The 25,441-nt window shown below is 47.9% G+C and overlaps 2 protein-coding genes across 2 annotated transcripts in view; one reads left to right on the plus strand and one right to left on the minus strand.

Annotated features, from left to right (window-relative positions):
- The window catches only part of LOC137299319 (cystinosin-like), a 41,685-nt gene extending 38,509 nt beyond the window's left edge, over positions 1 to 3,176 (plus strand). Inside the window, exon 11 of the mRNA XM_067967966.1 lies at positions 190 to 3,176. Coding sequence (XP_067824067.1) covers positions 190 to 332 — 143 coding nt within the window. The 3' untranslated portion in view covers positions 333 to 3,176. The remainder of the gene's footprint in view (positions 1 to 189) is intronic.
- A 9,078-nt stretch (positions 3,177 to 12,254) lies between these two features.
- Positions 12,255 to 24,691, minus strand: tax1bp3 (Tax1 (human T-cell leukemia virus type I) binding protein 3). The gene is made up of 4 exons (XM_067967967.1): positions 24,534 to 24,691; positions 19,074 to 19,193; positions 16,379 to 16,456; positions 12,255 to 14,493 (listed from the first exon to the last, which is right to left on the minus strand). Exons 1-4 carry the CDS (start codon positions 24,570 to 24,572, stop codon positions 14,359 to 14,361), a joined length of 372 nt encoding a protein of 123 aa, XP_067824068.1. The 5' UTR covers positions 24,573 to 24,691; the 3' UTR covers positions 12,255 to 14,358.
- Positions 24,692 to 25,441: the final 750 nt, after the last annotated feature.

A 25,441-nucleotide genomic window follows, 5' to 3' on the forward strand; every position in this document is an offset into this window, starting at 1 on the left:
CTATCCATGAATACAGTTAGAGAGTGATGGGCAGTACGGGTCTGTTCCTTGACTCGAGGCTGTTTCCTTGGGTATAGATGTATAATGCAGGCTAGCCCGGATCTGATGCTTGTTGGTTCAGATTGGAGCTGGTCAGACTGCGAAATTATTGCTGTTCATTGTTTGATCGCTGTTTGATTTTTGTTGCAGATGAATGGTTGCTGATTTTCGGCGACCCAACCAAGTTTGGCCTCGGAATGTTCTCGGTCATGTTTGATATTCTCTTCATTGTGCAGCATTATTGTTTGTACAGACGCAAGTCTGACTACACGGCACTGAGGGAGCAGAACTGAGACTGTTCCTGCACAACACACCAGAAACACTGGCTGCCTCAGGCCACCATTCATTGGGCAATGTTTAACTTGCAATAACCTCAAAAAATTGCCCGGCCATGGGCTTTTTTTTAAATGGAGGATATGGAAGCATCTGTTTCTCTGACGTTACTGGACTTTTCTGCTGCTACTGAGCTCAAATTTCTCCTTTTGATGCAGTTTAGTTTTTCATTCCAAAAATCTTGTCTCCGCGGGGAGCGTCCCCGCCGCCGTCTCCGCGGGGAGCGTCCCCGCCGCCGTCTCCGCGGGGAGCGTCCCCGCCGCCGTCTCCGCGGGGAGCGTCCCCGCCGCCGTCTCCGCGGGGAGCGTCCCCGCCGCCGTCTCCGCGGGGAGCGTCCCCGCCGCCGTCCTCCGCGGGGAGCGTCCCCGCCGCCGTCTCCGCGGGGAGCGTCCCCGCCGCCGTCTCCGCGGGGAGCGTCCCCGCCGCCGTCTCCGCGGGGAGCGGGCCCGCCTCCGCCTCCGCCGGGAGCGGGCCCGTCTCCGCCTCCGTCTCCGTCTCCCCCGGGAGCGGGCCCGTCCCCGCCGACATCCCAAGACCAAATTTTTAAAGATCTGCAGAAAAGTTTTTTTGAAGCCCGTAAAACTCCTAGGCGGCCGTTGAAATAAGTGTAATCAGTTGTCAGTGTGAGCTGGGGTCTGCCTTCAGTATGTTTGGATTAAGTCTGGCTTTTAGTATTAGTGGGGGGAGGGGCTCTTAGGGTTAAAATCTGTTTACACCTCTTTAGAAACACTTTAGTTGGGTATTAACCGATCATGTTAGAGGGTGGTATTAAAGATAGAATCATAGAAATTTACAGCACAGAAGGAGGCCTCTGTGCCCGTTCAGCCCATCGTGTCCGTGCCGGCCGAAAATAAGCCACCCGGCCTAATCCCACTTTCCAGCACTTGGTCTGTAGCCCTGTAGGTTACGGCTCTTCAGGTGCACATCCAGATACTTTGTAAATGAGTTGAGGGTTTCTGCCTCTCCCACCCTTTCAGGCAGTGAATTCCAGACCCCCACCACTCTCTGGGTCAAACAAATTCTCTTCAACACCCCTCTAATCCTTCTACCAATCACTTTAAATCTCTCACCCCTGGTTATTGACCTCTCTGCTAAAAGAAATAGATCCTCCCTATCCACTCTATCCGGGCCCCTCATAATTTTATACACCTCAATTAAATCTCCCCTCAGCCTCCTCTGTTCCAAAGAGAACACCACCAGCCTATCCAATCTTTCCTCATAACTAAAATTCTCCAGTTCTGGCAACATCCCTGTAAATCTCCTCTGTAGCCTCTCTGGTGCAATCACATCTTTCCTGTAATGTGGTGACCAGAACTGTACGTAGCACTCAAGCTGTGGTCTAACCAGTGATTGCAGTATAACCTCCCTGCTCTTATATTCTATGCCTTGGCGAATAAAGGAAAGTATCCCGTATGCCTTTTTAACCTCCTTATCTACCTGTCCTACCTTCAGGGATCTGTGGACACGCACTCCAAGGTCCCTCACTTCCTCTGCACTTCTCAGTATCCTCCCATTTATTGTGTATTCCCTTGCCTTGTTTGCCCTCCCCAAATGCATTACCTCACACTTCTCCGGATTGAACTCCATTTGCCACTTTTCTACCCACCTGACCAGTCCATTGATATCTTCCTGCAGTCTACAGCTTTCCCCTATATTTAAGTCTAAATCATTGATATATACAGCAAAAAGCAAGGGACCTAGTACTGAGCCCTGCAGAACCCCACTGGAAATATCCTTTGTCACAAAAACACCCATCGACCATCACCCTTTGCTTCCTGCTACTATTTCCGCTGGTTGGGGATTCTAGGAGTAGGGAGCACAGTCTAAAAATTAGAGCCAGACCTTGCAGGAGTGAGATTGGAAAACATTTCTACACACAAAGGGTCGTAGAAGTTTGGAACTCTCTTCCGCAAATGGCAATTGATGCTAACTCAATTGCTAAATTTAAATCTGAGATAGATAGCTTTTTGGCAACCAAAGGTATTAAGGGATTTGGGCCAAAGGAGTTAGATCACAGATCAGCCATGATCTTATCAAATGGCGGAGCAGGAACGAGGGGCCGAATGGCCCACTCCTGTTCCTATGTGCCCATTTTAGATCCAAGTTGCCACCTTCCCTTTGATCTCATGGGCTTGTACTTTCCTGACCAGTCTGTGATTCATGGTACTCAGTTTGCATCTTGACCTGTGAGTTGAAGACGAACCGTGAGAAGAGATCACTGCTGAATGCAGCACTGAAGCAATATCTGCAAATTCTCCAAATATACGTTCACTGCTAGAAAAGAACGCTGGGAATTGTCTTCAAGTAACTCCACCTGTAAACACAGACCAATTTAACAATGACACTGCCTGGAGACAGTTTAAGTCAATGATGGGCCTCAATTTGGACTTAATTTAACAAAGATAATTGTGGGTAAGTGTCCCTATTTTAAACTCCCACTCTGAGAGAAAAGACATTGTTCAAATAATTGTGGTCTGGTGACTTGAGATTGATTCCACAGAGCCAGTGATACGGGGAGGGCTGGGCCAGACCTTGGTATTTAGCCCTCACTGGAATAGTCTGTTCCTGCACTTCAACACAGTGGCCTTGGGGGCAGTTTGTGCATCTTCTCAGGTGTCCCTGAGTTTGAGACAGACGTTTGGAGTATTTCATTCTCAGATTCAGGACTTCAGTGGAAATCACTTTGTATCAATTGCTGCCTCAGTGAAGCTTCATAACTTTTTGTACTCTTTCTAATCTGTAAGTTCTTATAATGTAAACGATTTAGCAAATGGAAAAGATTAAATCTTTTTGTTAAAATGAAATCTGACTTCATTTCCTTGACTCTGAGAATCATTGAGCACAGGAGGAGGCCATTTGGCCCATTGTGCCTGTGCTAGCTCTTTGAAAGAGATAGCCAATTAGTCCCATTCCCCTGCTCTTTCCCCAGAGCCCTGTAAATTTTTCCCCTTCAAGTATTTATCTAATTCCCTTTTGAAAGTTATTATTGAATCTGCTTCCACCGCCCTTTCAGGCAGTGAATTCCAGATCAGAACTCGCTGCGTAAAAAAAATGTTTCCTCATCTCCCCTCTGGCCCTTTTGCCGATCACCTTAAATCTGTGTCCTCCAGTTACCGACCCTTCTGCCACTGGAAACAGTTTCTCCTTATTTCCTCTTTCAAAACCCTTCATGATTTTGAACACCTCGATCAAATCTCCCCTTTGCTCGAAGGAGAACAATCCCAACTTCTCCAGTCTATCCACATAACTCCCTCATCCCTGGTATCATTCTCGTCAGTCTCCTGCCCCTGACACCCCTTCCCCAACCTCTCTCTGCCACTTTGGCAGCCGATGCCCATTTTGGGGGATGTGGTCAGGCAGCATTTAAATGAAGCCTGATGGTGAAATTTGCCTGAAACCCACCAAGTTTAAACCCCCCACGACCCCCCTCCCCCCCCCTGTAGTGTTTGTAACACTGAAATGGGAAAAGGGCAGGCAGGTAAATGGTTTGAGAGAGAAAGTTACAGGAGTTAGGGTTAAAGAAAGGGTTTGTAAAGGATGACCAAGCGTTGGATGAGGCTGTAAGTTTGTCCCAGATACAGGCATTTGTTTAAAGTGGGTCACGGTTCAGTCCAGGCATTCACCGAGTCCAGACCGTCAAAGCATTTGGATAACTGGTTACAAACTCAACTATACTGGTACTGGAAGACCCCATATCTACACAGACCCCCCCCCCCCCACCCCCGACGCCAACCCCCTGCCTCTTCTTTCTCTTCCTTCCCCCCCCCCCCCCCCCAAACCACCACACAGACACCCCCCCCCCCCCCACACAGACAGCCCCACACGGATCCTTCCCCCCCCCCCCCCGTGACGCACCCTCCACAGGGCCCCCCTGCCCCTCCTACACAGACCCACCCCTTGCACTGACCCTGCCCCCCCCCCCTTACACAACAACTTGCATTTATATAGCGCCTTTAACGTAGTAAAACATCCCAAGGGACTTCACAGGAGCGATTATCAGATGAAATTTGACACTGAGCCACGTGAGCTATTAGGACAGGTGATCAAAAGCTTGGTCAACTTTTAAGGAACATCTTAAAGGAAAGAGAGAGGCGGAGAGGTTTAGGGGGGGAATTCCAGAGTTTAGGGCCTAGGCAGCTGAAGGCACGGCCGCCAATGGTGGCACGATGAAAATCGGGGATACGCAAGAGACCAGAATTGGAGGAGTGCAGAGATATCTCGGTTGTGGGGCTGGAGGAGGTTACAGAGATAGGGAGGGGCGAGGCCATAGAGGGATTTGAAAACAAGGATGAGAATTTTAAAATCAAGGCATTGCCAGACTGGGAGCCAATGTAGGTCAGCGAGCACAGGGGTGATGGGTGAACAGGACTTGGTGCGAGTTAGGAGACAGGCAGCAGAGTTTTGGATGAGCTCAAGTTTATGGAGGGTGGAAGATGGGAGGCCGCCCAGGAGAGCATTGGAATAAGTCAAGTTTAGAGGTAACAAAGGCACAGATGAGGGTTTCAGCAGCAGATGAGCTGAGGCAGGGGTGGAGACGGGCGATGTTACGGAGATGGGAGTAGGTGGTCTTGGTGATGGAGCAGATAGAGGGTCGGAAGCTCATCTCAGGGTCAAATAGAATGCCAAGGCTGTGAACAGCCTCAGCCTCAGTCAGTGACCAGGGGGTTGGCGTGGGTGGGGGGTCTGTGTAGATGTGGGGTCTTCCAGTACCAGTATAGTTGAGTTTGTAACCAGTTATCCAAATGCTTTGACGGTCTGGACTCGGTGAATGCCTGGACTGAACCCACTCAGTGGCTAGGGAACGGAGTTTGTGGCCAGGATGGAAGACAATGGCTTTGATCTTCCCAATATTTAGTTGGAGGAAATATTTGCTCATCCGTACTGACTCTGTGAATAAGATACTTGTTTAATCTAACTCTCTGTTTTCTTATTTTGTACCGATGCCTCCAACCCTCCCCTCCCTAACCAGCTCAAATAACTAGAAAGGCTGGCTGTACTCAAAGTAGATAAGTCACCCGGTCCAGATGGGTACATATTAGGTTGCTGAGGGAAGTAAGGGTGGAAATTGCGGAGGTACTGGCCATAATCTTCCAAACATCCGTAGATACGGGGGTGGTGCCAGAGGACTGGAGAATTGCAAATGTTACTCCCTTGTTCAAAAAAGGGTGTAAGGATAAACCCAGCAACTACAGGCCAGTCAGTTTAACCCCAGTGGTGGGGAAACTTTTAGAAATGATAATCCGGGACAGAATTAACGGTCACTTGGACGAGTGTGGATTGATTAGGGAAAGCCAGCACGGATTTGTTAAAGGCAAATCGTGTTTAACGAATGTGCTGGAGTTTTTTGATGAGGTAACAGAGTGTAGATGAGGGCATTGCAGTTGATGTGGTGTATATGGACTTTTAAAAGGCGTTTGATAAAGTGCCGCACGGTAGGCTTATCAAGATTGCGGCCCATGGAATAAAGGGGGCAGTAGCAACATGGATACAGAATTGGCTAAGTGACAGGAAACAGAGAGTAGTGGTGAACAGATGTTTTTCAGACTGGAGGGAGGTGTACAGTGGTGATGGCCAGGGGTCGGTGCTGGGACCACTGCTTTTCTTGATATATGTTGATGACTTGGACTTGGGTGTACAGGGCACAATTTCCAAATTTGCAGATGACACAAAACTTGGAAGGGCAGTGAACAGTGAGGAGGATAGTGATAGACTTCAAGAGGATTTAGACAGGCTGGTGGCATGGGTGGACACATGACAGATGAAATTTAACTTGAATGATACATTTCGGTAGGAAGAATTAGGAGAGGCAATATAAACAAGAGGGCACAATTCTAGAAGGGGTACAGGAACAGAGAGATCTGGGGGTATATGTGCACAAATCGTTGAAGGTGGCAGGGCAGGTTGAGAAAGCAGTTAAAAAAGCATACGGGATCCTGGGCTTTATAAACAGAGGCATAGAGTATAAAAGTATGGAAGTCATGATGAACCTTTATAAAACACTGGTTCGGCCACAACTGGAGTATTGTGTCCAGTTCTGGGCACCGCACTTTAGGAAAGATGTGAAGGCCTTAGAGAGGGTGCAGAACAGAATTACTAGAATTATTCTAGGGATGAGGGACTTTAGTTATTGGATAGACTGGAGAAGCTGGGGTTGTTTTCCTTGGAGCAGAGAAGGTTGAGAGGAGATTTGATAGAGGTATTCAAAATCATGATGGGTCTGGACAGAGTAGATAGAGAGAAACTGTTCCCATTGGTGGAAGGGTCAAGAACCAGAGGACATAGATTTAAGGTGATTGGCAAAAAAAACAAAGGTGACATGAGGAAAAACTTTTCTACACAGTGAGTGGTTAGGATCTGAATGCACTGCCCGAGGGGGTGGTGGAGGCAGATTTAAGCATGACTTTCAAAAGGGAACTGGATAAGTACTTGAAAGGAAAAGAATTGCAGGGCTACGGAAAGGGCGGGGGAGTGGGATTAGCTGGATTGCTCTTGCATAGAGCCAGCATGGACTCGATGGGCCGACTGGCCTCCTTCCGTGCTGCAACCTTTCTATGATTCTAACCCGGCCACCCAAACAGAATCTACTCCCTTCATCATTTTAAAGAATCAATCCTATCCCCTCAAATCTACGCTTCTCCATTAAAAAAAGAGCCAGTTCCCCGAGCCTGTCCCTGATAACCAAGAGCCCTGAGACTGAGTATTGTTCTAGTTCCCCTCCTCTGGACCTTCTCCAGGGTCTTGATATCTCCCACTGTGTGAGGGGACCAAAACTGGACACACAATTGTAGTGCATCTTGTACAGGGCAAGTATCGTGTTTCTGGTTACACACCCTGTTCACTTTCCCTACAGCCTCGCGACACTGGTCAGTGTTTCATGAACTACCAGCCCCAGGTCCCTTTCCTGCTCTGCAGCTTTAAGAGGATACCCCTGCCCGGTATATGTACACTCGAGTTCCCCATACCCAAACGCTGCAATTATCCACATTGAGGGACACCTGCCACACACGAGCCCATCACCCAGGGTATCTGGCTCAACCGGCAGTCTAATCAGCTTAAACCTGATGATATTAACACTATTGCCCAGGTGTCTGATACCATCTCTGGGTCCAGTGCGAAATATCAAGTTAAGCAACTGATCTCCCCTAGAATTCTCCAACAAAGCCATTCTTCACCACTCACCAATAATTCAGCTCCTCTGTCCCTCAATATTCGGTTGACCACCAAATGCCAAGCTGGTTTAAAAATCTCCCACATCTCCCACTACCCACACACTCCCTGGGGACCATTTCATGTGGGCGGTGTCTCGTTCTGGTTCGCCCCCCTGACCCGCAGGCTGCTAGAGGTCAATTTAGGGCCAATAACACCCATGTGTATGATCGCTCTACATGTACAATAGCGAATGTAGATTCTTCAGAACCTAGTAAAAAAAGGTGGTAAGTTGGCAAATTCGAGCATTAAATCCAGGCACATAGAGACTGGAGGATACTTGAGGCCACAGGGGTTGTGGATGGGTCAGGGGAGGAGGCTGAGGTGTTCTGCATCAGTCTGCATTGTCAGGCTGCCCCATGTGAAGGCAAGGAAGAGATGAAGAGGAATGTGGTGGGAAATAGAGCTGGAGGAAAGAGTGCATTCCGTCTTTATCCCTTTTATGATATAAATTGTAGCATCTCAGATGTTTGGGTGGAGTTAAAAGCATTTAAGGAACAAGAACAGCGAGATGCAAAAAGACCAAGGTCCATTTCGTGCACCTTCTACCGTCCTGGTAGTCGCTGATACAACGATAATGAAGTTGTTGACTAATCATAGCAATTAATCTCTATCAATGAGTCTACAACAGACCCAGACATGAGGTGAGGAAAACCCCCAGTGGTGGAGAGCTTTGGGAACCATAGGTCCAAAGTCACGTGTTCCACCAACGCCTCATCCACTCACCATGTCATGCCTCAAATTACATGACATTAAGTGGGTAATCATTCTGAGGAACAGCATGTTTTTGTTAAATTTCTATAGGGAGATGCAGTTGGTACCATGTGTCATTGTTTGAAATACTTCCACTAAGATGGAGTACAATTGCAGCTTTTAGCTTCAGTTACACTCTACGTGGACTGGAAGAGCTCTGTCCATGGTGTGTGGTGAGGAACGAAACCACATGTCAAAGTGGAACATCCTGATCTCCCAGCTGATAGCACCAGGTTATGATGATGTTGGGTGCTGGGAGTTTTGAGCTGACTGGTGAGGGTTCAATGCAAGAGATTGTTGATAGCTGGAGATACTGGCCCTGTGTGCGGGGCAAGGAGGAAACAGTTCTAACACTGACTTGAAATTCTGGGTGAATGTTCAGCTCTGGTACCAAGGAGGAGCATCTGCCTTACTGCTCACTCCATGGTAGGAATCCAAGACCTAGCAGGTTAGTACGGAGAACTTTAACGTGATCAGATTGTTGCCTTTGTTACTTAATCTGTTAATTGCATATTCCTTTTTGCTTGGACCATATCTAGCTCACCAAGGTATTAAAAGGCCCAAGTAATTTGAGCAGTAGTACAGAATCTGAGTTGATGGGACCAAAGTTTGCCCCACTTTGGTGTTACCAGTCTGGAGAATCCCAAGTCCTTGAAGCTTACTGTCATAGTGGCTCTGGTCAGAGACCCTCTCATACTTCCCTCATCAATTTACTATTAACATTTAAAATCTCCATTTTAAAAAAAAATTGTTCTTGGGATTTGGGCAAAGTGGCATATCAGTATTTACTGCCTATCCCTAGTTGCCCTGAGGGCATTAATAGTCAACTACACAGTGTGGGACTGGAGTCACATGTAGCCCAGACCGAGTAAGGACGGCAGGTTCCCTTCCCTGAAGGATATCGGTGAACCAGTTGGGTTTTTAACAATAAGCCGGCAGCTTCATGGTCACTTCCCATAAATTACCAGGTTTATTGAATTCAGTTTCACAACTTGCCATGGTGGGATCTGAACCCCTGACCTCTAAGTTGCTAGTTAACCATACCTTTTACTGTTGGATTGAATGGCTCAGGAAGAATTTTTCTGCCCTCTGAGGAATTTCTTTGTAGGCTACACAGCTAAAAAAGAGAGGGCTTTTGTTCCTTTGATATGGAAAATGGTGTATGGGAGAGACTTGTTAAATTTCTGCTACAAAAAGGATATGTGTTTATCAGAGAGGCACAAAGACCAACAAGAATTGTGATGGGAATCAGCTAGGTCAAATTAGAGCAGTTCAAGTTTTCCAGTCTTGAGCGGTAGTTTTGGGAGGGGAAATTATTAAACATCTTGTGTATAGCACAGACTTCCTGTCCTCCAACCTTCCTGTGTCATGATTTTGAATCCTGCTTTTTATGTCAACCTTTAAATTCGAAACTGCCAACGCAAACGTTTAAATTGGAAAAACCCCATAGGAACGTGTCAATATTTTACTGACGCAATTTGTTGGTGAACGAATCAAATCACTCAGACTCACCAGTGGAAAAAAATTCATCCTCCATTTTCTTCTCAGTAACTGAAATTTCTAACGTCCAAAAAAAAGTTTGAAACAAAATAGTTAAAGAAAATCAAATTAATATTTCACAATAACATGATTAACTTTATCCACCGAGTTGTCCTTTGCATCTTTTAATGCCTTCACTTCAAGGCCTCCGCCTTGTCTCAAAAGCCTGGGCTCTGAGTGGATCAGGTCTCCTGATCTCCTGCTGTAACTGACGGAAGGTCATCCGCAGAAACCCAGGAGGAATGATGAAAATGGCTGATTAAACCGTTTCTGCTGATCTGCCAAGGTCACAGTGGGAGATCGGGGGGATTCCTCCCATGGAAATTCTACCCCGATATTTTAACCGGAATAGTTGGATGGAGATTTCAATCACACCTGGGCACGCACATCGGTGCAGCAAGGGTCAAAGGGCAGAACCCCTCATCCTGTGCGAGGTGAGAGGTCCTTCACTTTTCCCAAACAACTTGGAAAGAAACGAGATTGAATTCTCAAAGCTGCTATTTCAATCCATGAGGCTCTCGATTGTGGCTGCACAGTGCTAGAAAAATCTCAACCATCTTTGAGGCATATGGGAATTTTTTTTATATTTAAAAACTTGTAATTTACATAAACAAGGAATTTTTGAGTGGTTTGAATCATTATGCTGCTTTATTCCAGTGTAGAGAGCAACAGATATAATCAGAATCACTCAGTACAACTTATATTCATGTAATGATACAAAATAATGAACACACCCACCTTTCCACATCTGTGGCTTGTCTTACTTGATTTAACTTGACACCCACCCCTCAACTACCCTCTCCTCATCTCCCCACCCCTCAACTACCCTCTCCTCATCTCCCCACCCCTCAACTACCCTCTCCTCATCTCCCCACCCCTCAACTACCCTCTCCTCATCTCCCCACCCCTCAACTACCCTCTCCTCATCTCCCCACCCCTCAACTACCCTCTCATCTCCCCACCCCTCAACTACCCTCTCATCTCCCCACCCCTCAACTACCCTCTCCTCATCTCCCCACCCCTCACCTACCCTCCTCCCTCACTGTCCCTCTGAACTCACCTACCCCCCTCACCTCACCGCCCCTCTTCTACCCTCCCCCTCTCCTCCTCCTCCATCCTTCCCCTGACCTCACCTCCCCTCCTCAACCCACCTACCCCCCTCACCGCCCCTCCTCTACACTCCCCTCCCCGCCCCTCCTCTACACTCCCCTCCCCGCCCCTCCTCTACACTCCCCTCACCGCCCCTCCTCTACACTCCCCTCACCGCCCCTCCTCTACACTCCCCTCCCCTCCCCGCCCCTCCTCTACACTCCCCTCCCCTCCCCGCCCCTCCTCTACACTCCCCTCCCCTCCCCCTCACCGCCCCTCCTCTACACTCCCCTCCCCTCCCCTCCTCTACACTCTCCCCCTCACCGCCCCTCCTCTACACTCTCCCCCCTCCTCTACACTCCCCTCCCCCTCACCGCCCCTCCTCTACACTCCCCTCCCCCTCACCGCCCCTCCTCTACACTCTCCCCCCTCACCGCCCCTCCTCTACACTCCCCTCCCCTCCTCTACACTCCCCTCCCCCTCACCGCCCCTCCTCTACACTCCCCTCCCCCTCACCGCCCCTCCTCTACACTCCCCTCCCCCTCACCGCCCCTCCTCTACACTCTCCCCCCTCACCGCCCCTCCTCTACACTCCCCTCCCCTCCTCTACACTCCCCTCCCCCTCACCGCCCCTCCTCTACACTCCCCTCCCCCTCACCGCCCCTCCTCTACACTCCCCTCCCCCTCACCGCCCCTCCTCTACACTCCCCTCCCCTCCCCCTCACCACCCCTCCTCTACCCTCCCCCTTCCCCCTGACCTCACCTACCCCCTGACCTCACCGCCCCTCCTCCTCCCTCCCTCCCCCTCCTCTACCCTTCCCCCTGACCTCACCTACCCCCCTCACCTCACCGCCCCTCCTCCTCTACCCTCCCCCCTCCTCCTCCTCCTCTACCCTTCCCCTGACCTCACCTTCCATCGACCTGCCTTTTTTTTAAAACTCGAAAATTACATACCACCTTAAAAGAAGAATTAAAAGTAACCCTTTTTCCAACTCCTTTCTGTGGAAAAATGGTGAAAAAAAACCCAGAACAGACGACAGGTTGACGCAATCTTTGAACGTGTTAGTCCTGCTGGACCAAGAGGAGAATGGAGATCAGAATAAAGGAGATCTATACGCGGCCAGGATATTGATTTGGGTGGAGGTGAGTTCCAGGATCACTGCAGCGCTGGCACCACTTGTACGTACTGTTGGTGCATGCAGAGTGCCTCAGCCCAGGACACAGCCAACACATCCCATCACCATTCTTCACAAACAAGTGACAAGCTCCGGTTTAGTGACTCAGTCCAACCAGTGTTTTTATTGAAAGTAGTTTAATGGTGGCAGCTTTATTTTGTGCAATGAGTAATCTCATCTCTTGCCTTTTAGATTATCCACTAAGAGTGTAAACCCAATCAATCAATCATTAGAGTCTTATACATTAAAAATACAAAAACACTTAGTGATACACAGGATTTAAAACAAACAGTAAATCTGGCAGTCACGATGCAGAAATGCTGGTTTCACCCTATGTATTGCAATCGTTTGTCCATTAAAGAATTCAGTAAGAGGTCCTAAATCCCCAGTAAATTATACGACGAAAGGTCAATGCTGTGAGCAGCCACCGCGGTCTCAGCATGCAGTGTCCGTGTGCAACAAGCCACAGTTAGTGTCTGACGTGAGTTAGTACTGGATGTGCAATATCTATCGATACTGGAGTGAAAGGTGCAATGGAACACAAAAGGAACTGGTACTGCAGGATGTTATAATTCAGGAACAATCTGCTTCTCACAGAACATCCCGCAGAAACCATCCAACCATTTGCTAGTGCTCCAGCTCCCGTGGCTACTGGCTACACTAATTAAGGGCAGACTGAGTGACTGGGCGATTGGGCAATCCAGGCGAACCGGACTGACCAGGCGAACCGACCGGGCAACCCCGAGTGACCGGGCGAATGGGCAAACCAGTCAACCGGGCGAACCAGGTGATTGGGCAATTGGGAAAACCGGGCAGATTGGGCAAACCGGATGACCAGGCAAACCGGGCCTCTGACAGTCACAAACTCCACGTACAGTTTCAAATGTAAATTTTTGCGATTTTATCTTTGTACGTGCGAGATGTGAACGACAATGGGCCGGGCCCAAACGCCACTGGTATCAAAGGGAGTTTAATGCAGGCTCATGCAGCAGTTACTGCAGTAAAACTTTTGTTCCCATCACACATTTTGGTCTTTTTTTGTTAGTTACACTCGAGGGCTAGGAATGAAGGCACTTTAGGGAGCCCTGAACTGTTGCCCAGTTGTGTATCAATACTGCACTCGCTGACCACAGCTCATCAATGAAAGTAAATCTATATAGGGCAGTGTATGAAAAAAAGGGCACAGAATAAATAACCTGGATCCCATTCCTTTTGTGAGGAGTGTGTGTGTATATATATATATATATATATATATATATAGCTCAGGGTTTTAACTTGCAGCCAGAAGTTAGTACAGTGTGGATAATCTCCATGTAGTGTGTGAAGGCACAGGGTTGAGTTTAAAATAACATTAGAAAAGAATATTCAGTAAAAGGCTATAAAAAGTACATTTTAAAAAGTCACTTCAGACAGATCTCAAGAACTTCAAGACACCTGCATAGGTTCAGAATTTAGAGATGGACACATGTAGATTGCTTTGGTTCAAATTGGCTTTTAAATGAATCACTCCTTATGCCGCTGATCCTCCCGTCCTGGGCAGTCCCAGCACGCAGCATCATTCATTGGGACATGTGACAGATAAAATCACATTGCATAGTGCCAACTACACTGAACTCACACTTTAAAGAGCAAGAGCCCATTGGGTTGCTCAGTGCCAGTACCACAAAGGACACAGCAACCAGCTCTGAAGCACTTCTGCTGAGAAGGTCTCATCAGTCATACCACATAAAAGACTCTTAGTGATATCTTTGTACGGCACTCATGCATCTGCCATTTGGGTGGTGGTGTAAAACCATTTAAAACAGGCTAGAGTCTGCATTCAAAAGCAGCCAGAAGGATGTCAGAGGAATCCATCAAGTGTTTGTCCTCTAATACCACCAACAGTCTTGAGGCCCCAGCATTAAAGGTCCAGAGTCCTCTCACTTTGGAGTCATGATCCCAATGATAATGTTGTTGAATCAGTTTCAGTGCAGCTTCTCTATGGAATTGGCACATTACACCCACGAGAGGTTTCATGTCATTCGCAGCGAGATCTGTGTGCAGGTACTTTTGTTATTCTATACACGTAAATAGCAAGTGCCTTTGCTGGTCTACCAGTGCTGAATACTGGCAAGCCATGGTCTGCGCAATACCGTGCAGCAAAATTAAACGGCTTTCAGCTACAGGATAATTTCTCTTTAAATTGTGAAGTTCAAGTAGGCCACCAGTGCCTGTGAGAGCTCGACTACTGCAGTGACTGTCGTATAGCCTGCTGCAGAGATTTACGGGTTACCAGAAGACGGACTACATCTTCATTCTTCTTAGTGAGACGCTTCCTGGCCTGGTCGTGTGTTACCATCGTCATATCCCAACCGTTCACCTGTAAAAGGAAAGAGACATCATGTGTTTGGAGCAGAACACTATCCGTTACAGTCACATTGTAATATCAAGCAAGACAATCTGCCTGTCTTACCATTCTGGGCTTGTCCACTCGATATTCTCCTTGGATTCAGCATCACTGACCAATCCTGTAAGTGGACGTGGTGTCCCCTATGAACCGGAGTGCGCCCTTTCCTGCCCAGTATCTAGGTAAATGTATCAAGACCCAGGAATTGAACAGAGAACCCTTCCCACTGTATTCCATTTTACTGGAATGTACCACAGGTGATTTCATCTGCGATAAACTGATGAATATATGCTTCATCAGACCGGGGCTCAGGCTATAAACATTTACTGGGTGTTAAACAAGTAAATGAACAGAGTGCAAACGGTGTATTTACAGGAATTACAAATTGTACTAATCTCCTCAAAGAGTCAAAAACAAGAGAGACACTTTTCCTACACTGACCTTCAACACGATTGGTTACTTTATGTTGCAAAACATCACCCCCAGTTCCCTCTAATAAGCCCGGACTCTGTGAAATTTGCCACATAGAAACCTGGCTACACAGCTGGCCATCGAACAGACTGCAAGGAATCGCAGTCCTGCTCTCTCACAAGCCTGACTCAAGGCTTCCTTTGATTACCAGTACATAGGGACCCCAAATGGCATTTGCCCACACAAGTACAGCAAGGTTCAAAGCCCTACTCACTCAGCCTGTCTGCCTGTGCCCAACTTGGGGAGGGGGGGGTGGGGGGGTCATGCTGCCCAAATTGAATAGACCAATGACATGAGCAGAAAGACGTCAAGAAATTCTTCTTAAGGATAATGCATCAGAAGTGATCCTTCTGATCTCAGACTATGTTCTCCACAGCTTCAATAAATCAGCTAACAGTAACTAACTGTAACCCTGTGTATGCTGTGACCAGCAAGAAGCAATCCAATAAACAATCTATCAGCCTCAAAGAAGCTTCAGTCTGACAGACCCCAATTGTGTGGTTACCTCACAACACAGGCTCAGCCTGACAGGACATGGGGACTGTATGGGAGGTAATAGGATAGAGCCCAAACAGAACGTCTCTTCCTCCTATAGAGAGAGAGAGAGAGAGAGAGAACGTCTCTTCCTCCTATAGAGAGAGAGAACGTCTGTACATGCATTGAATCCCATGTCACTACAGTCTCTTCGCTGAATCCACCACGTGTCCCCATGTGAGAGCAGTACAATAAACACCATCAGACCACAGGTCCTCGGTAAATGACTAAACACATTAACAACCAGATAATAAACTGGAGCAAGGACAAACAGTAATTACAAACTTCAAATCAATGTGAAATGGGACCTGAAACAAGGTCCTTAAACATAATCGTATGTGACAGTTCACTGACATAATATCTGCTAACTCTCTGTGTCTCTCTCTCGTCTGATGACTTCAGGAGGAATGGTAAACTGGGGCCAGTCAGCTATGAGACACACTTCCAAAATCTTAGAGATAGACCTCCCTCTACTACCCCAACCCACTCCTCCGTTAACCTCCTCTTTTCCCACCATCCCCTCCCACCCTCTCCTAGCCCCCTCCTCCCTTTCTTTCTCCCCAGTCGGTTGCCTTCTTCTCCCTACCCCTTCCACTCTCCCACTCTTTCCCTCATCACCTCATTCCCTTCTCATATCTACTCTCCTCTCCCCCTCTCCCCAGCCCCCTCTGTAGCAGTGTTTTCATGCTGTATACAACTGGGCAAGACTCCCATACCAGCCTGGAGTGTACAATCACAAGGGGTAACATTTGCTCAGCACTTTTCTGTCAGTCTGAAGTCCGACCTGAGGCTGAAGATACACGGACAAAACCTGGAGATGACAATCTGCGTACAGCAACACGACAAACCCAACCTGCATTATCTTGTCTCCAATCTGGAGTCCTGCAATTTCAGCTGGTCCTCCCTCGGAGACCCTGGTCACATATATACCCTGCAAACACAAAACAGCATGATTGGTTGGAAAGTGTAATGTCAGTGGGGAGCTGGACTCATTTAAGCAGATTAATGACCAGGTACAACTCCCCGCAGTATACGGAGGCAGCAGCAGTAAACGGAATTAAAAACATAATATCCACCAGTAAATACTGTACTGGAGTGAACACTGGTACTGAAGAGATACTTTGGGACCACGACCACAGTAATTCCACCTGGCCCTTTCTCAACACGTTCCACATAAAGCTCATCCCACCAGAACAAGCAGTGACAGTGGACATAGATATCAAAAAACTTTCCTGAACTCTCCCTTTTCATTTTTTTATTCTTCTTCATTACTCAACCCCTTTACACACGAGTGAATTAGAACGAATCGGAGGGAGGAAGGAGGATTGGTCCATTTTATGTTATTGCTGTACAGGTTCTTCACGTTTCCGATATATAATCCAATTGCTGATGGTCGACTTAATGGCTTCTAGTTTCTAGAAGCGACGTGTTCTCTCTCTCCCTCCCGCTCCCTCCCTCTCCACACCGGAGGAAGAGACGTTCTCTCTCCCCCCCTCGATAGGAGGAAGAGACGTTCTCTCCCCCTCGCTCACTCTCTCCCCCTCTATGGGAGGAAGAGACGTTCTCTCTCTCTCTCTCTCTCCCCCTCGCTCTCTCTCTCCCCCTCTATGGGAGGAAGAGACGTTCTCTCTCTCTCTCTCTCCCCCTCGCTCGCTCTCTCCCCCTCTATGGGAGGAAGAGACGTTCTCTCTCTCTCTCTCTCCCCCTCGCTCGCTCTCTCCCCCTCTATGGGAGGAAGAGACGTTCTCTCTCTCTCTCTCTCTCTCCCCCTCTATGGGAGGAAGAGACGTTCTCTCTCTCTCTCTCTCTCTCTCGCTCGCTCGCTCTCTCTCTCTCTCTCCCCCTCTATGGGAGAAAGAGACGTTCTCTCTCTCTCGCTCGCTCTCTCTCTCTCCCCCTCTATGGGAGGAAGAGACGTTCTCTCTCTCTCTCTCTCCCCCTCTATGGGAGGAAGAGACGTTCTCTCTCTCTCTCTCTCCCCCTCTATGGGAGGAAGAGACGTTCTCTCTCTCTCTCTCTCCCCCTCTATGGGAGGAAGAGACGTTCTCTCTCTCTCTCCCCCTCCCCCTCTATGGGAGGAAGAGACGTTCTCTCTCTCTCTCTCTCTCTCTCCCCCCCTCCCCCTCTATGAGAGGAAGAGACGTTCTCTCTCTCTCTCTCTCTCCCCCCCTCCCCCTCTATGGGAGGAAGAGACGTTCTCTCTCTCTCTCTCTCTCTCTCCCCCTCCCCCTCTATGGGAGGAAGAGACGTTCTCTCTCTCTCTCTCTCTCTCTCCCCCTCCCCCTCTATGGGAGGAAGAGACGTTCTCTCTCGCTCGCTCTCTCTCTCCCCCTCTATGGGAGGAAGAGACGTTCTCTCTCTCTCTCTCTCTCTCCCCCTCTATGGGAGGAAGAGACGTTCTCTCTCTCTCTCTCTCTCTCTCTCTCTCTCCCCCTCTATGGGAGGAAGAGACGTTCTCTCTCTCTCTCTCTCTCTCCCCCTCTATGGGAGGAAGAGACGTTCTCTCTCTCTCTCTCTCTCTCTCTCTCGCTCTCTCTCCCCCCCTCGATAGGAGGAAGAGACGTTCTCTCTCTCTCTCTCTCTCTCGCTCTCTCCCCCTCTATGGGAGGAAGAGACGTTCTCTCTCGCTCGCTCTCTCTCTCCCCCTCTATGGGAGGAAGAGACGTTCTCTCTCTCTCTCCCCCTCCCCCTCTATGGGAGGAAGAGACGTTCTCTCTCTCTCTCTCTCTCTCTCTCTCGCTCTCTCTCTCCCCCTCGATAGGAGGAAGAGACGTTCTCTCTCGCTCTCTCTCTCTCTCTCTCTCTCCCCCTCTATGGAAGGAAGAGACGTTCTCGCTCTCTCTCGGAGGAAGAGACGATCATTCACATTCACACACTCTCTCTCTCTCTCTCTCTCAGGGAGGAAGTGATTCTGCCTCTAGAAGTGGAAGTGTTTCAATCTTAAATTCTTGATCAGAGGCAAATGATGAATTCACATGGCAACCAATTATTCCAAAGTGAATTACACAGACACACACTCCTCAGTGTGTTGTGTGCTTCACATACAGCCCACCACCTCCTGCTCTCAGTTACAATTCAGCTACTAACAGTCATTAAGAGTCTTGAGTGAAAGGTCAATGCCTGTCTAGGAGTTTAATTAGGGTGGCATTTACTTCACTATTTGCTCTAGCAGTGATTAAAACTTAATTTATCTCCCAAAATATTTTTCTGAAAGTGAACGATACTGTTAAAATCTATCCCCTCCCCCACGGTAATATTGATGCATACCTCCCCCTCTGTCTCTCCCTAACACAAACTGTCCAATAGTACTGAAGAGCTAGGTTTCTCCCAGGTGGGCAAATTATGGGGTAAAACTAGTCATGTTTTTCTGAGGATTGCATATAAAATGTAAATAATCAACCTTCCGTTCATAGTCGAAAATTCACCTCATCATTATATTTGGCAGGCCCCGGAGAACAGGGAGTGAAAGCTGAAATTGTTTGCTAGTTACTAACATGCACACACAGAGCCATGTCCTGCTTTGCAGGATTCTGATTCCTGATTCCCACCTTGTCTGTTTTGTCCTCTGAGTAGGGGTTTTGTGCTGGGTCCTGGTCAATTCCACCTCCGATACTGAATCCCAGGATTAGGTTATCACCATGACGCAGTTTACGAATTTCAATACGTTGCTGAAATAAAGAATTCAGAATCAGAAGAGAGCCATGGGGAACATCCGTAGGCAGTAAACTCAAGAACATGGTTACGGTCACTGCACCTCTAAGAACACAAGATGTTTTAGGAATGGGAAAAGATCATTAGATCCAAACTGTCCCTTTCTGATAGACCTCAGCCTCCTCACCATATCCCTCAATGCCTTCTCCCTCCACACTGTCTCTTGATCCCATTTACACTATCCACTTCATTGGTCTTCCTTAGTCCACAGGTTATTACTTTTCAAGCAAAAACGGTAACACCCTTCATTCCTTCTTCATTTTCAATTAATGTCCTCAGTATTTGAATTGTTCCCCATCGTGAGCAACTCGCTTCGATAAACAATATCAACCCCCTTCATGACCCTGCAAACCCCAAGTAGACCACCTCTTGAGTCCGACCTCTTTAAATGATTTTTTCATAAATCCCAGATGCCGAGAAACACCACCTCCTCTTACCAAGCATTTACTCACAATAACTCCTGGACTTCTGCCCTAATCAACAAACTGCACCATTCTTCCATTTACACTAGGGGACATATACTGTCATCTATAACTACAGACACTAAATGCACACAATAAGTTGTTGCTTTGCTTTGGTGAAATATTTAATCTCAATCTCTTCTAACTCCTTCTTTCGAAGTGTAATACCTGTAATTTTCTCCCCATCCAGTACAGTATTGGTTTCAGAATGTAAGGCCTCACCCAGTGATCTCACAAACTGCCAGTTATTATGTTGACAATATGGAATTGAAAACCTGCAGCATTTAGCACACTCCTTCAAAGTCAGGCTGGAACACAACTAAATGGAGGCAAAGGAAACAGACCACATGGGCAATCCCATAGACTCCAGTAAAAGCCCTCCTATATGCCACTTAATGAGAATGTCAAACTTAATCCAAGCTGTCTATGAGGGTTACAAAGGAGCTCCCTTCATGAACAGACACTTCTTGTGATAATCACTGAGCTGCACCCTCACCAGACTCATTGCCTGTGAAAAATGTGAGACACCCAATCCCAAAGTGAACAATGTTCTGTTGAATGCTGAGGCAATGTGTTTCAAATATGGTGCACTGGACAGTACTTCACAATCACTGCAGAAATATCCCTGAATTATGTATAATTAGAATGTCCTCTGACTTCCTCCCAGAAAGTGTAACCGTTTCAGCATTAGGTTTTCCCATCCAGAACAGCAGTGCGCTGCTATCAGTAACAAAGCACAGCCTCACCCATTGACCTCACAGGCTGTGTCAACATTATGGAATTCAAACCTTGCAGCAACAAGCACATACCCATTCAGGGAGTGGGGCTGGAACATGGTTAGACAGTGCAATTACACCATACAGCACAGGGAACGATCGCCACGCAGCACAGGGAACGATCGCCACGCAGCACAGGGAACGATCGCCACGCAGCATTTATTTTGTGTCATAAATGTAGAAAAATGTCCCATAGTGCTTCACAGAGGCATAACGGGAAAAAATGGACGTCAAGCCAAAGGAGCAGGGTGATCAAAAGCTTGGTCAAAAATATGGATTTTAAGGAGCGTCTTAAAGGAGGGAATTCTAGACCAAAGCAGCAGAAGGCAGTGGTGGGGCGAAGGGAAGGGGGAAGCACAAGAGGCCGGAGTCAGCCTTACACATGGAACCTGACCTTGTGTTTTCGGATGATGTTGCTGATGGGCAGCATATAGATGAAAAAAAGGAGGCGGCCAAGGATAAATCCTTGGGGGACTCCAGAGGTAACGGAGCAGCAGATGGGTTACACCCAAGCAGAACCGGGACCAATGTCCTCGCGGGGGTGTTTGCTGGTGCTGTTGGGGAAGGTTTAAACTAGAGTGGCAGGGGGATGGGAACCTTAGCGGGGAGTCAGAAGGGAGTAAAGTTGAGAGCAGCAAGAGAGGGGAAGACACAGGGGAAATTTACAATACAAATAGTACAAACAGTTGGTCAAGAACAAGTGAAAGGGAAAAGCGTAGAGCAGCGGAAAGAAAGTGTACTTTAGACACTACAGATAAAGTGAAAACTAGAAGGCGTAAGGCGATTAACCCAGCATCAAAGCTGAAGGTCAGACGAGGGTGTGTGGCCCAATTAAAAGTTCTATATACAAATGCATGCAGTATAAGGAATAAATTAAATGAACTACAGGTTCAAATTCAAGTTGGAGGGTATGACATGATAGTTATTACTGAGACATGGCTGCAGGATGGTCAGGATTGGGAACTAAATATACCGGGTTATAAGGTCTACAGGAGAGATAGGGAAAATGGAAGAATGGGAGGAGTAGCCTCAGTGATTAGAAATGAAATCAATTCAATGATAAAGGAGGATATAACAAGAGGTAAGCAGCCAACAGAGACCTTATAGGTTGAATTGAGAAATAGGAAAGGATCTAAGACTATAGTGGGAGTTGTGTATAGGACCCCTGGCAGCAGCTCTGAAGTGCTGGATTGTATAAATGCAGGGATTAGACAAGCGTGTAAGAAAGTGGTCTTAATGGGGGACTTTAACCTTCACATAGATTGGAAAAAGCAGACAAGCAACAGTCAGAAAAGTAATGAATTTCTTGAGTGTGTCCGGGATAGTTTTCTACAGCAGTATGTCCTAGAGGCAACAAGGGGGCAAGCCATACTAGATTTAGTAATGAGTAATGAACCAGATTTAGTTAACAGCTTAACTGTGCGTGAACATCTATCCAATAGCGATCATAACATGATCGAGTTCAATGTAGTGTTTGAAAGGGGAAAAAGTGAATCAGCTGCTAAGATTCTAGACTTGGGTAAGGCCGACTTCAATGGGATGAGACAGAGACTGTCCACAGTAAACTGGGCAAATCTGTTAATGGGTAAAACGACTGATGATCAGTGGGAAATGTTTAAAGAAACATTTAATGAGATACAGAACTGGTTTATACCCCTGAGGGGCAAGAACTCTACTTGCCAAAAAAAACAGCCACAGACAACTAAAGAGGTAAGGGACAGTATAAGACATAAGGAAAGGGCATACAAAAAGGCAAAAAATGGCAGAGATCCTGGCGAATGGGAAAGATACAAAGATCAACAAAGGGTCACAAAACAGATAGTAAGAGCTGCAAAAAGAAAGCATGAAAAGAAACTTGCAAGGGATATCAAAACCAATACGAAGAACTTTTATAGTTATATTAGGAAAAAGAGGGTGGTCAGGAGCAGTGTTGGCCCCTTAAAAACTGAAAGTGGGGATATTGTCGTTGACAATGGGGAAATGGCGGACATGTTGAACAATTACTTTGCATCAGTATTTACAGTAGAAAAAGAGGATAGCATGCCGGAAATCCCAAGAAAACTTATATTGAATCGGGGACAGGGACTCGATAAAATTAACATAAGTAAAGCAACAGTAATGAAGAAAATAATAGCACTAAAGAGTGACAAATCCCCAGGACCAGATGGTTTCCATCCCAGGGTTTTAAAGGAAGTAGGTGAGCACATTGCAGATGCCCTAACTATAATCTTTCAAAGTTCTCTAGATTCAGGAACTGTCCCTCTAGATTGGAAAATTGCACGTCACTCTGCTTTTTAAGAAAGGAGAGAGGGAAACCGGGGAATTATAGACCAGTTAGCCTAACATCTGTTGTGGGGAAATTGCTGGAGTCTATAATTAAGGATAGGGTGACTGAACACCTCGAGAATTTTCAGTTAATCAGGGAGAGCCAGCATGGATTTGTGAAAGGTAGGTCGTGCCTGACAAACCTGATTGAATTTTTTGAAGAGGTGACTAAAGTAGTGGACAGGGGAATGTCAATGGATGTTATTTATATGGACTTCCAGAAGGCATTTGATAAGGTCCCACATAAGAGACTGTTAGCTAAGTTAGAAGTCCATGGAATCAAGGGAAAAGTACGGACTTGGTTAGGAAGTTGGCTGAGCGAAAGGCGACAGAGAGTAGGGATAATGGGTAAGTATTCACATTGGCAGGATGTGACTAGTGGAGTCCCGCAGGAGTCTTGGGGCCTCAATTATTCACAATATTTATTAACGACTTAGATGAAGGCATAGAAAGTCTCATATCTAAGGTTGCCGATGACACAAAGATTGGTGGCATTGTAAGCAGTGTAGATGAAAACATAAAATTACAAAGGGATATTGATAGATTCGGTGAATTAGCAAAATTGTGGCAAATGGAATTCAATGTAGACAAATGTGAGGTCATCCACTTTGGATCAAAAAAGGATAGAACAGGGTACTTTCTAAATGGTAAAAAGTTAAAAACAGTGGATGTCCAAAGGGACTTAGGGGTTCAGGTACATAGATCATTGAAATGTCATGAACAGGTGCAGAAAATAATCAAGAAGGCTAATGGAATGCTGGCCTTTATATCCAGAGGACTAGAGTACAAGGGGGCAGAAGTTATGCTGCAGCTATACAAAACCCTGGTTAGACCGCACCTGGAGTACTGTGAGCAGTTCTGGGCACCGCACCTTCGGAAGGACATATTGGCCTTGGAGGGAGTGCAGCGTAGGTTTACTAGAATGATACCCGGACTTCAAGGGTTAAGTTACGAGGAGAGATTACACAAATTGGGGTTGTATTCTCTGGAGTTTCGAAGGTTAAGGGGTGATCTGATCGAAGTTTATAAGATATTAAGGGGAACAGATAGGGTGGATAGAGAGAAACTATTTCCGCTGGTTGGGGATTCTAGGAGTAGGGGGCAGTCTAAAAATTAGAGCCAGACCTTTCAGGAGTGAGATTAGAAAACATTTCTCCACACAAAGGGTGGTAGAAGTTTGGAACTCTCTTCCGCAAACGGCAATTGATACGAGCTCAATTGCTAAATTTAAATCTGAGATAGATAGCTTTTTGGCAACCAAAGGTATTAAGGGATATGGGCCAAAGGCAGGTATATGGAGCTAGGTCACAGATCGAGGGGCTGAATGGCCTACTCCTCTTCCTATGTTCCTAGGAAGAAAAGCCACGATCCCAGTATTCGGGTCCAGTGCATGGCCCCCCTGGGTCCGGTCCCCTCTGGTCGGAGCCTCCCCATAATGCTGGTGGCGCCTGTTGTGGACCGAGTGACTCTGGAGCCGAGAACGTTTACGCCATGGCCTGGACCTCTCCTCTAAACGCTCAGTCTTACCCATTGATTGGGTCCCCACCCTGGGCCAGGCCATCGCTCCCGCTCCCCGTCCCCCCCCCCCAGATCAGCAGTTGGGCCAAGACGGCAGGAGCCGATCGCCAGGGGAAAGCACCGAGTCAGGCCGGCAATCAAACGGGGCATTCCTGGAAACAGACACCGCCCGGTCCGGGTGACGAGCTCCCGAACCGCACGCCGATTAACAACTCACCACGACGGCAGTGACTGGCTGCCCGGCGATGAAAGCCATGGCAGGGCCTGTCCCGTTGCTGCGGGTTACGGTCTCGCTCCGGGTCCCGTTGCTCCGGGTTACGGTCTCGCTCCGGGTCCCGTTGCTCCGGGTTACGGTCTCCAGACTGTCGCCCCGCCCCGCCCCGCCCCCACCTGAGAAATCACGTGACGTCACCCACCGGATACCTCCCTTCCAGCCAATATTAGGGAAGGCGCATGTGCGGACCAATGGAAAGGCCTATCCCTCTGATTGGCGTTACAGTGCCCGCCCACCAGCTCGGCCTGGGCGGCACCGTGGTCAGGGCTAAAGGACAAGGGGTAGGCGGGGCATAGCTCAGGGATGGGCGGGGCCTCGCTCAGGGATGGGCGGGGCCTGGCTCAGGGATGGGCGGGGAAATAGCTCAGGAGTGGGCGGGGCCTGGCTCCGGGGAGGGCGGGGCCTGGCTCAGGGATGGGCGGGGCCTGGCTCAGGGATGGGCGGGGAAATAGCTCAGGAGTGGGCGGGGCCTCGCTCTGGAGTGGGCGGGGCATAGCTCAGGGATGGGCGGGGCCTGTCTCAGGGATGGGCGGGGCCTGTGTCAGGGATGGGCGGGGCCTGGCTGCCTGGGCTCTGGGTGGTGGAGCAGGCCTGGCTGGGATGGGCAGTCGGTGGAAGCTTGCTTCCTTTGCCCTGAGTTTGCTGCTGTCAGTTCCCTGATGCCTGTGAGTTTAGGATGGGGCTGGCTGAGTATTGGTGCCCCCCCCCCCCCCAGGGAGGTGTCTCTGGGATTGGCCTAATTCACTCAGTCTTAAAATGTGATCACATGACACCCTGACTTCACCTCTTGTCGTTTCAGTTTATGTCACAGTTAATTTCAGGAGGACCAGAGGGCGTGTACAGTATCCCCT

This window comes from Heptranchias perlo, chromosome 29 (assembly GCF_035084215.1).
Source record: "Heptranchias perlo isolate sHepPer1 chromosome 29, sHepPer1.hap1, whole genome shotgun sequence".
NCBI lineage: Eukaryota > Metazoa > Chordata > Chondrichthyes > Hexanchiformes > Hexanchidae > Heptranchias > Heptranchias perlo.

Bases quoted from the DNA above. Each gene is read 5' to 3' on its own strand.
- tax1bp3 (XM_067967967.1), bottom strand. From the start codon at position 24,572: ATGGCTTTCATCGCCGGGCAGCCAGTCACTGCCGTCGTG. The intron at 16,457-19,073 runs GTGGGAATCAGG...TTGTGTTTGCAG, and splicing joins CAGAGGACAAAACAGACAAG to GGTATATATGTGACCAGGGT. The intron at 14,494-16,378 runs GTTGGGTTTGTC...TTCCTTTTACAG, and splicing joins TTGGAGACAAGATAATGCAG to GTGAACGGTTGGGATATGAC.